The 12,090-nt window shown below is 34.2% G+C and overlaps 1 protein-coding gene across 1 annotated transcript; it reads right to left on the bottom strand.

Moving 5' to 3' along the window:
* Window positions 1-2,510: 2,510 nt before the first annotated feature.
* On the bottom strand, window positions 2,511-10,724 carry LOC132561837 (lachesin-like). The gene is made up of 7 exons (XM_060226545.1): window positions 10,646-10,724; window positions 9,037-9,098; window positions 7,636-7,709; window positions 7,111-7,336; window positions 6,693-6,854; window positions 5,088-5,213; window positions 2,511-3,373 (listed from the first exon to the last, which is right to left on the bottom strand). Exons 1-7 carry the CDS (start codon window positions 10,654-10,656, stop codon window positions 2,955-2,957), a joined length of 1,080 nt encoding a protein of 359 aa, XP_060082528.1. The 5' UTR covers window positions 10,657-10,724; the 3' UTR covers window positions 2,511-2,954.
* Window positions 10,725-12,090: the final 1,366 nt, after the last annotated feature.

Raw genomic sequence — 12,090 nt, 5'->3', positions numbered from 1 at the left:
CCGCCTGCGTGGCTCCAATCGTGTCCCTATGTGTTGATAGATTTTCCGCCTGCGTGGCTCCAATCGTGTCCCTATGTGTTGATAGATTTTCCGCCTGCGTGGCTCCAATCGTGTCCCTATGTGTTGATAGATTTTCCGCCTGCGTGGCTCCAATCGTGTCCCTATGTGTTGATAGATTTTCCGTCTGCGTTGCTCCAATCGTGTCCCTATGTGTTGATAGATTTTCCGTCTGCGTGGCTCCAATCGTGTCCCTATGTGTTGATAGATTTTCCGTCTGCGTGGCTCCAATCGTGTCCGTATGTGTTGATAGATTTTCCGTCTGCGTGGCTCCACCCGTGTCCCTATGTGTTGATAGATTTTCCGTCTGCGTGGCTCCAATCGTGTCCCTATGTGTTGATAGATTTTCCGTCTGCGTGGCTCCAATCGTGTCCCTATGTGTTGATAGATTTTCCGCCTGCGTGGCTCCAATCGTGTCCCTATGTGTTGATAGATTTTCCGTCTGCGTGGCTCCAGTCGTGTCCCTATGTGTTGATAGATTTTCCGCCTGCGTGGCTCCAATCGTGTCCCTATGTGTTGATAGATTTTCCGCCTGCGTGGCTCCAATCGTGTCCCTATGTGTTGATAGATTTTCCGCCTGCGTGGCTCCAATCGTGTCCCTATGTGTTGATAGATTTTCCGCCTGCGTGGCTCCAATCGTGTCCCTATGTGTTGATAGATTTTCCGCCTGCGTGGCTCCAATCGTGTCCCTATGTGTTGATAGATTTTCCGTCTGCGTGGCTCCAATCGTGTCCCTATGTGTTGATAGATTTTCCGTCTGCGTGGCTCCAATCGTGTCCCTATGTGTTGATAGATTTTCCGTCTGCGTGGCTCCAATCGTGTCCCTATGTGTTGATAGATTTTCCGTTTGCGTGGCTCCACCCGTGTCCCTATGTGTAGGGTCAGTTTTTTTTTTTGTAGGTGATCGGTGATGGCTTGGTGAAAATAACATCAGTAAGCGTAATGTTTACATATCATATATTAAGCTCTATAATTAGGAAAGTAGTTTGATAAATATAACATTTCAATATTAAACTCTCAACCCCTACTTGCTTGAATGTCTGCAAACGTTTGTCTTGTATGTTGTATATATGTATGATTTGGAACTGACTTCTAATGATACATTGTGATGATTTTGATATTCATAATCCTTAATACATTCTGTCGATAGATTTGTTTGTATTACTGATATAATACAGCTTGGAACCCTTCAAACCTACAACTAGTTTATGATGAAGTATTAAATCAAATGTTCATCAATATACAAAATGATGCTTATATTAACTTTTTCCGAATTGCTAACTTCAAGTATCAAAGTGTGATGATACTGTAACATCCAAGTCAAGCAAGTACTATCAGAGCCAGCTAATTCTTCACTTATCTTTACCTCACCATTTATTTGTATATTTTTTGGATAGAAATGTACTACCATCTATATCATAGTATGATTTTGATAAGATACTGACTACAAAAGGCACATTTTGAGAATTGTTGTGTCTAATTTTTAGCAATGAGGAAAAAATTACTGTTGTCTGTTATGATCGACATACTTTTGAATTTACACAGAAAATGAAACCCCACAAGTGGAAATGTCTAAATAACACATAAATGACAGGTAACTTACCATATACAATACAAAATCTCCAGGACTATTATACACCTCCATGCCACCCAGACAGTATTTAAATCTCCTAGTGAGGATTCAAAACACAATGGGATAATACATCGCTCTTAGCTCTTATTCTTTGTCAATATCAGCCTTCGTATTGTCGCTTAAATAAGCGAGAAAGAGAAAAGGCGTAATGTTTCCTTCGAAGACTTCACCCATAATATAGAATCTGAGTTCTGAGCAGAATAGTTTTAAGGATTACTGTAAACATGTATGTAAAAAAAACTGTTACCAGATGGAAGTATGACTCTGAAGCAATAAACTGATACCATGTCACAACATGTCACGCAAGAAGTGATGTTATTTCCACTTCCCAAATGTAATGTGTGCTATAACATTTTGGTCCTCAACTGTAGGTTTTCAGGTACAAGGGAGGTAACTACTACAAGTAACACGCATCCAATACAAGGTATGAACACTCACTAAATACTGTAAACAAATTTTTATCGCTATTTGTGGGATAAATACCACTCTGTTGGGCATCTTATACCTGTATTAAAGTAGATTCAAAGCAGGGGAGTGGGAATACATATATTTTTCTCGTACTGTAAAATATGTATTGCTAAAAGCAATGGATTTGATTCGCAATTCAAAGAGTTACTCTGAAGATACACGGCATTCCCCAGAGTGGGAAGGGGTAAGAGAGAGATAAATAAAAAAAGACGAAAACAATAGACACGTTTGTTTTGTTAGATTCTTTAGGTTTACAAATGATGGATCTGAACAAGTATACCGTATCTTTTAATGTTTTGAAAAGACTGAATAAAATTAAGATTTAATAAATGAATACAAAATGTGAAAATTATATATGGAAGTGTATGTCCTTTGTATTATATAATCTGTTCTTACTCTTAGAAATAAGCAATTTTTACCATAAAAACGTTCAGTAGGAAACGATGTATGTGTTAGTCTTTAAAGCAATAGATGCATATTTGTGTGGTCACATATGTTTGATAGATGATGATGCATTTCGTTTCTAGAATCCCTTACACCGCTGCGTTGTTTATGAGTTATAGAATGCTGGGTTTGTTACAGGAAAGCACTTGGTTAATTATAAACTTTGAAATATTAGTGTGTTTACCGGTATTGGTAATAGGTCGGTAATTGTAGATTTCAAAACAAATCAGACACATACATGTATGATAAAAATAACCTCGATATGTGAATTATTTTTCAAGGAGAAATGACCTTCGTTAAGAAATAGAAGTAGAGAATGATTCTCAACGGCTATATTTCAATATTTATCACTCTATGTTACCTGTTTGATTGTTATTGTCATTTCGTCACTGCCGAATTTATTTGAAGCCCTGCAAACATATTTGGCGAAATAATCATCAAAAGCTCGAAATGCAAGTCGGAATCTCCGTTCGTCATTGAATAATGGTGGACAAAGTTCGGTCATAAATGAACCAATTTGATAGTTATTATCAATTTGATCACCATGTCCTAATGTTGATATTTCGACGTGATTGCCTTGGTGGAATTTAAGCCATTTGATGATAGCATTTGGTGAACCTGATCCGCTACACACCAGGGAAACCATTGATCCTTCCCTTTTTTCTACATAATTGTCTCCGCTACTGTTTACGTGTATTTTCTCTCCAAGATCTTCCATAGTGGTGCCACAGTATTCCTCGCTGTAGACATCAATGTCCGCCATAGCACCAACTACAAACAATGAGATTTAATTGTGTCATTCATGTATATACTAATGTCTGCGAGATTAATCTAACAATATGATACCAGAAAAGGTGCATTTACCTTAATGACATTTGATTTGGGAAATCGACTGTTATATATAAAACACATGGACAATGTCAATCACAGCAAAATATATGTAGCATGTCTATTCCGTTAATGGCAGTGCCAATTGCAGGTCAAAAATAGAAGGTAATGGTTATCCATTTAAGATGTTTCTAAAACTTTGATATATTTTAATCAATCAAATCACCAATGATATAGACAAAGATCATCTGACATGAGTATCGGTAAAATACAGAATGTATCGAATGAGTTTGATGATGATTTTTTTGTCACAAGGCTTTAGACGAGTGACATAACAAATTTTTCTAACGAGTTTTTTAATTTAATTTTGTGACATTTGCAAAGGTGTAAGAATGTTTTCATAATATAATCAATATTTCTGAGAAACAAAACAGTCTTACTTCTAAGCGGAAGTTTTTTTTTTACAAAATCAGTTGTTTATTGCCAGCCCAAGAATCGCCAACGGCGTGGGATTATTGCAAAAATTTGGGAAGATGAAGTTGCCTTCACTAATAATAAAGTATGGAAATCGACAGTGATAGATGGAAACATTGATCTAGTTTAAGATTGGCATTATATTAACGGCAACGTGATAAAGACGATCTCAATTTTATTCACCCCTGCGCCTCTACAATTTCCCGTTTATCTATCGGCATTCTCATTGCTCCGGAATACTAACTTTAGCAGATCGTTTATCACGATAAGACCCTCAGAACAGCATACTTTTGACAAGGTAATGCAGAAAAACTTATTTTCTAGATATGTCTCCTTTTTGTTTGTGAAAGAAGAATACCATTAAGACACATGTTAACCTGGAATGATTTAATTTGTTTAGGAAAAGTGATAAGATATGTTTTAATGTCACTAAAATCATGTCTATATATTAACGTTGTCGATCATCACTGGTTTCTATCTTTTTCGGGTTCTTTATTGTTAACCAAAACTTAAGTTAGTCACATGACTGATATCCACATTTACACTTACTTTTTCATAAAAGCATATTCTATTATCCGAGTACTATCCCATACTGAAATATCCACTGTTTCAAATTCTTTCCCATAATGAATAAATCCGTATTCACAAGTAATCATGAGCAGAGATGAAGCTGATGTTGCATTTTTGTTTACTTTATAAAGAACTTGTTTGAAAGTTCTATGTTTAAAGTTATCTTTTTAACAACGTATTTGTTTATTTCTTCGAGTTCTCTCCACATTTAAGTTTTAAATATGTTGATACAAAGTCTAAGGTAATGTATTTGCTGATAAAATATTCTGTGATACCATTTAACTATCCGTGTGTAATGATTTAAACATTTTGTAAACACGAATGAGACTTGGTATGACTTTTTACTTTTAAAATCCTACTCAACCAGTCGTGTCATTAAGTATCTCACGATATCATATTTAGGATTAATTTCCTCTCGAGAAACAATAGTTTTAAACATATCCTCCATATCTATTCCTACCCTAAATAATCATTACTATTCTATGTTTATTGTCTGTCTTCTTACCTGTTTCGCAAATTACTTGTTATATTGTCAAGTTGTTAACAGTGTACACTACATCCTGTATCATTTCGTTCATAAATTCGCTTTATTTTTATTACGACCTCAACTTACAGTTCACCCGAATCTTGATATTCTGTATTGCAGGAGTCCGAGATAGTTTATTAGAAGCAATACAACGATAGGCTTTACTGCAGTGTCGGGACACGTTCCGGATCTGAAGTAGTCTTCCTCGCATACCTGGATAATAATACCATCAGTAAATGTATATTAGTCTTCAGTATAAGAGGAAGCAGAAACGAATATTATTGTTACCTGACTCCCTTTATAAATGTTAATTAAAGTATTTTAGAACTGATGTCCGAGAAACTGCTACACCAGTAAACATTCAAAATTGTTGACCAGAGTAAAGCGTGTGAACGAAAAAAAGCGAAAAAAATAATGTAAAACGTATTTCTGATCGCAATTGAAGAATTATTTCCTTATTCCCAACATGTCTTACATACGTTCAGATAGACAGGTGTATTATCATTAGGTTCTTATTTCTTATCATTAGGTTAGCTATATAAAATGAGTTTGGATAGTTCAGGTAACAAAATAATTGTTTCACGTCTTTCATATCAGTTAGCAGTAGAAACAGCTGTACGAATCTGTCTCTAAATATGTATTGGAATGGGCTATTCTTTTGTGTGTCTACGAGGTTTTGGTTCCAATACCTATGGGAAGTAGGTTTGCTGTGGTTTTTTCCCCCCAAAATATCTCCAATTGCATGTTCGACAACTTATACCAGATATTCAAGGGAAGCATTCCTGCTAGCAAACTCAAAGTAATAATGTACTTTGAACTATTTTTTTTTAAAGAAACAGTCAATGCTTGCATCACTACTAGCAGAAGGTAAGAATAATTAAGAATAGCAGACAAAGAGTAAACAAAACATGATCGGTCTGAATTATGTTGCTATATACATCAGGAAAGTTCCACATGTCCTGTAGTGCAATCAAATAGGCCGGTTATTTCAGCAATGACAAGAATTAGAATATCTTCAAATGAAGATTTAACAAAAAGAACAATAATAACTAGAACGAGTTTTTTCCTATTTGTCGGCATTTTTAAAAGATCAAAGAAAATTTCAAAATGGCGTACAGCGGAAATGGTAAACTTTTCAGAAGAAATGAAAACACTAAATTCATCGGAAGGACGTTCTGCATCGATCTGAAGAAGAAAATTTCAAGAAAATTCAAAATTGAAAAAAAAGAAACAATTTTGTTAAATTTTGAAAACTTTACCCCACAGCGAGCTTTTTTATTTGACATATTTTGTATTAATATGGCATGAGAAAAAGTTAGATATGGAAATTCTCTACAAATAATATCATTGCACAAACTCTGTACAATCAATGGTTTGCGAGATAATGCCGTTTTTAAGTTTTTAACTTATGACGTCATGGTGGCCATATTGGATTTTTGACCTACTTAAAAAATCGGCATCGACAACTTCATATACGTATCTACAAATAGATGAATAGACTGTATGTTTAGCTTTTACAATTTAAAAGATTACGAACCCACAATATTGGAAGAAGAATAATAAGAATAAGAAACATAAAAAAAAACGATAGGACTTTTCACCAGTTGGTGAAAAGTCCTTATTATAATATCGTTAGATAGAATGTTTCTATACTAGGACACAACGCAGTTTATTTATTAATGGTGAACTTGCCTAATTCATGGAATGATACTTTTCCATTTGAGTCAGTTTCTGATATTTCCCAAGAAACAGACGGAATGGGAAATCCTGAAGCATTACACCATAACTTCGCTGTGTCGCCTTCTTGTATGACGGCATCTTTAGTGTAGGCTTTATCGTGGATGAAGGCTTCTCCTTAAAATGTATTTTCATAACAAAGGTCAATTCTGTGTTCAGAAGACAAATTTTGATATACAAAATGTAACAATTGTGAATGAAATGAAAAAGAAAAGAAAATCAAATGTTTGTTTTCTTGAAACATTCTATGATTTCCCACTAATAGTTTTGGAAAAAATATAACAGTAAATTGTTTTATACATATGAAAGATAATGTATAACAGAATACTGACTTTTCTGTCTTTTCTCTAAGAGAAAAAATAACTAAACTTACTTTCTATTCTTAAATCATACACTTTCAGGGCATCCTCAGTTTTTGCAGTCTTGCATCTATAGGTGCCTTCGTCATCTTCGTTTACTTTCGTTATAACGAGGTCATAACCATAATTAGTGTCTATACATATCTTTCTGACGTCAATCGGATCATCGACGAGCTCTTGACAAGATTGCCTTACGATTTTTTGGTTTCCAAGACTTGTTGAAATTATCCAAAACATATACTGAAAAGTAGAAAAAGTGGTTTTACACTGTCGACTAAGGTCAATAAATGTAAGATGTTTACTTCGAACAGTCAGACAATCAATCCATTGAAAATAAAACACACCGATCGACACAGAACGACGACTTTAAACTATATAGCATCTGTTTAATTCCTGTACACGCTTGAACCATTGTCATTGGGTTCCTAAGTCAGGAGTCTAAACACGTACTTCATTATTATGTGAATTAAGCAAAACTGAGAAGGCGTTATTTCAAGAGGGAAAAGAAAATGATACTTCTATATCTCTCATGATCTTACCTTGATATCGCTCGGTCTTGTACAGTCAAACCTAACTTGTTGAGTTGGCTTTGCGCTTATGATTATCACTGCATCTTAAAAATGAATTTGATATCATTTATATTTTTAAAATATGAGCAAACATATGATTAATACCTAGTCATAATTAACATAGCAGAAAATAAAAAGAAAAAGGAAACACAAAGTAAAACGAATGGTTTCTGCACAAGGAAGATTGCTTTTTACCGAACATATCATTTTGTTATGTTGATATTAGCCATTTTGAGTTTAATGAGTTTTTATCTTTCATGCGCCTAACGCTACTGAATGAGTGAAAATGATATTTGATAGATTACTTGTTAAATACTGTACTAAATATTTGTAAAACATAAACTACCCTTAACGAATATGAAAGCTGTTTAGCACACACTTACATTGACAACAATTAGGAAAGCATTTTAATGTCCTCGTTATTAAGGGTTATGTTAAGGGTCCGGTCCGAAGAACGACTGAATAGATTTTGACCAAATTTAGTCAACGGCATTCTTGAGGGAAAGGAGTTTTTATATTGTTTCTCGGTATCCAGGGGACTTTCAAATCTTTTTTTCGTAAGCTTGGATAAAACAAAACCATGTGTGCTTTAACGCACTTTAGACCTCTTGTTTCCCCTTTTCACGTTCACGTGTTGCACTTTCACTTCACGTTATTGCGCTTCTCTTTACGTTATAACACGAATTTTGTTTGTTTATTGATTTGTTTGTTGTTTTATTTTCAAAATGGCGACTGAGACACTAATAGGATTTCTTTCGTATTAAAATCTGGAAAACGGATGCTTGGAAAATGAAGCTTCGAAAGGACATTGTAGAGGTTTTGCAGAACACTCACGAACTGTATAAACTAAAGAATACATAACCTTCAAAAATAATGTATTTCTCAATGTAAAAATATTCAAGAATTAATATTTCTGTGGATGATTTTTTAAAAGGTTTCATTTCAAAAAAGTAGATAAAAGCTTAAAGATCAATATGTTTCCGCACTACTTTTCTGGTACAGTCACCAGAATATGTTTAACATGAAATAGTTCCTTTTCACAAGTTATGAATGTTCTTCCCGGAATAACAGACAGTTTTTTCGCAGAAGCACAAAACATATATTGGAGGAAGAGGTTTCATGAATACGAACCCTGAATAAAGCGAATGGGTACTTTCTGTCACATATTTTATTACCGGAAACATGTCAATTACTCTTTTGCAATCTTGAGGAAATACTCAACAACAGCCCTACGATAGGGAAATAATAATGTAAACAAAGTAAAAGAAATATAAAAATGTAAAAGCTTATCGTAAAGACTTGTAACACAAAGGAGATAACAACTAGTGAAAGTAGTGAACGATACATGTATATTTCTTGTAAGAATCTTACCATCGCTGCTGCTTGGTGCTGTCACTGTTCTCCATGTCATAGCAGCAATAAGGACATAGAAACTAAAGAAGAAAAAGATAAAATTTTACATTTACATGTCATCGAATGTATTTCAGTTATCATTAATGATATATTTCAGCTCGTTTTACACACGTCCCACAGAGAACAAAGTTGCATTTCTAATACCTACCGTTCGTCTCTGCCGAAAAGAGAACACATTGACAAACATTCTAAATGGGACACTGTTGATCAAGGAAGTTCACTGAAATAAGATTCATCAACCATCTACTCTTTATCAGAAAATGAGTAAGTCAAACAGAGAACCATATTGTTCTTCGAAGATAAAACACTGACAGATTCCCTAATGTAAGGTAATATGAAGTAAACATTGATATCAAATAGTTTTGTTCTCGGCAAAAAGAAGAGATGGACATTCAAATTTTGGATTAATAGTACTAGTTAGTAAGTAGTCGGTTGTTTGTTTATATCCAATTTTTTATGACTATATAGAAATATCCTTATAAAAACGGGAAGTTCAGCGAATATGATTCATCAACCATATATTTAGGGGATTGTATGCTTGTTTTTTATGCATATACTGGAGATTAGATCATGTTTTTTTGTTTTAACACGATGCGCAGTCAAGTGTTGAAAAGGCAAAACGGAACATGTCGCAAACATTATTATCATCATACCCTCTACTTCTCGATTAAACATGTCCAATGTCATTGTCGACCATCTCCCACAACCGGAAAGATGGTCAACATAAAGAGTATCCGATAAAAAGAAGTGTTACATAACCATTACTTCAGAATATTTGTTAGAAACGTAATGTCACAATAGGTTAATACGTATTTAAAGGTATCATAAAATACTTGTGAGGAATATGTTTCTATTAGCTTATAATCTATAGATGTTCGACAACGCGTGCATACATATTTGAAAAGAATAAAATCACCACGACATATGTATTCTGCTAAAGTTTTCAGGCCTAACGGCCATCTTCTGGGGATACATTTATTACAATGTCTTGGTAATGACATTATGACGTCATCGTTCGCAGTATATTGACATAACATTTATGAGCGTTTGTTGTCGATCAAATATGTGTAAACGATTTTTTTTTCAAAACGTTAACTTTCATTTAGAGATGGTTCAAAATTTTTGACAAACATTTCCTCTTTACACGGTCTTTATGTCGTACCCGAATTGAAAATTGAATATTCTATCGATACACAAAGAATCTTTAAGTAACATGTACATACTGTTAAGGTCAATGTCTGTTTAGTACAATGTATATGATAACTGTGTTTAGGTACAAGTTTTTTTAGATACACTGTTTTTATGTATAAGTTTGTACAGCATGATGAATATAATACACCATGTTTGGGTGAAAGCTTGTTTAGTACAATGTATATAAAACTGTGTTTGTGTAACATAGCAATAACAACATGTCTGTATGTGATCATACGTACATATATATATAGTTAAAGAGGAAATAAATTGATATGGAAAGATACTCAAATTATTAAATAGCTGCAATCGGAACTTACAGAATCGCCATACCACACGTCATAATTTCCCCAAATCATTTACAAACGCTGATTACCTTTTCAACATGTCTTTGTTTTAAACGCGTCTTTTTCTTCATATATCCAGGTCACGGCAACGGTGGCAACGTGAAAATAAATCCGCTCGTTTTGACCTCAAACACATACAACATCAGACATAATCCCTGAACTGTTGTCAAACAAAGACACTGTATAAAGAAACGGAAATGCGGAATGATGAAAGTCGAGGGCTTGTGGAAACGACGCTCACGGGATATAGTTATATGAGTTAGAACACTTTAATATAGATGACTCATGAAATAATTTACGAAATATTTCTGGTCACCAGTTGACATCGAATGCAGTCTTTGTTGATATACTTCATTTATCCTTATTACAATGTACCAGTTGGTTGAGGTATTTCCAGAATGATGTGAAGTCTGTTGTGTAAGAATCCAATAAGACTGTGCCATCTTAAAGTACATACGTTATGAACAAAAAAGTTTGTATTTGAAGAAAAAGTACCCCTCCTTATATTCTCAAAATATATCGTAACCTTAATGTTGATAAAGGACATCGTGTGGTCGAAAATTCACACGATGAACTTCAAACCATTAGTATACCACTGTTATATCAATAACGATAAAATACTAACGTGTCAACAGAATCATAAACTCAAACTCGATAAAACTAGGGAAATATGAATTTTATGATAAAGATTTACGCGGACGGAGACTCCTAAAGAATTTCTTGGAAAATAGACCAGGTGTTACGAGTAAAGTACTGCTTCATGTAAATGTAACTCTATATCAGATTAAGTTGCCCTTTATATTACAAATTTGTTGCAAAGAAAAATGCCGATAGTGGACGTTCGCGAATGAAGTTTCGTAGTGAAATAAACGTTTATATTTTGCGACACAAAGCACTGTAACTTCGCGAAATAGCAAGTGGAAAATCTAATTTTGGGTGGCGTTATATATTGTTCTATTTGTGTGCTCCCGTGTGGTAACAAGACATATGTCAGTAACATGTTTACACTACGTTGGATAACGACTTGATTTTCTTGATCACATGGGATCCAGATAATATGATATACATCTGAAATAAAGTCGATATGAAATAGTTCTGCTTGTCAATTTATGCTTAGGTACATGTAATGCATTGATAAGCGTGATTTGGACTAACACAGTCATGTGACAAAGTATGATAAATTGGTGACCTTATGACCTCTCTGGATCTACATCTGTAAAACAATTTCATCTCACATTCATTTATTAGATATTTTACTAAAAAAAACCTTAGTATTTTTTATCAACAAACATAAATCAAACAAACTTCTACCGTATATGACGGTAAGATGGAACTTTTTAAAGTTTGGAACATTATGTGCAAAAAGCCCCAGGAAAACTGCTAATACGATAAAGTATTTCTTTATGCACGTGCAGACATAAGCAAACCAGTCAAGTATTGGCCACCCTGCAAACGATACCAAGATCATGTAACC

This window comes from Ylistrum balloti, unplaced genomic scaffold, assembly GCF_031769215.1.
Source record: "Ylistrum balloti isolate Yb309-2 unplaced genomic scaffold, AGI_CSIRO_Ybal_v1 Utg371288, whole genome shotgun sequence".
Lineage (NCBI taxonomy): Eukaryota > Metazoa > Mollusca > Bivalvia > Pectinida > Pectinidae > Ylistrum > Ylistrum balloti.
The sequence above is the reverse complement of the archived record's forward strand: the minus strand, read 5'-3'. Positions and strand labels throughout refer to the sequence as shown.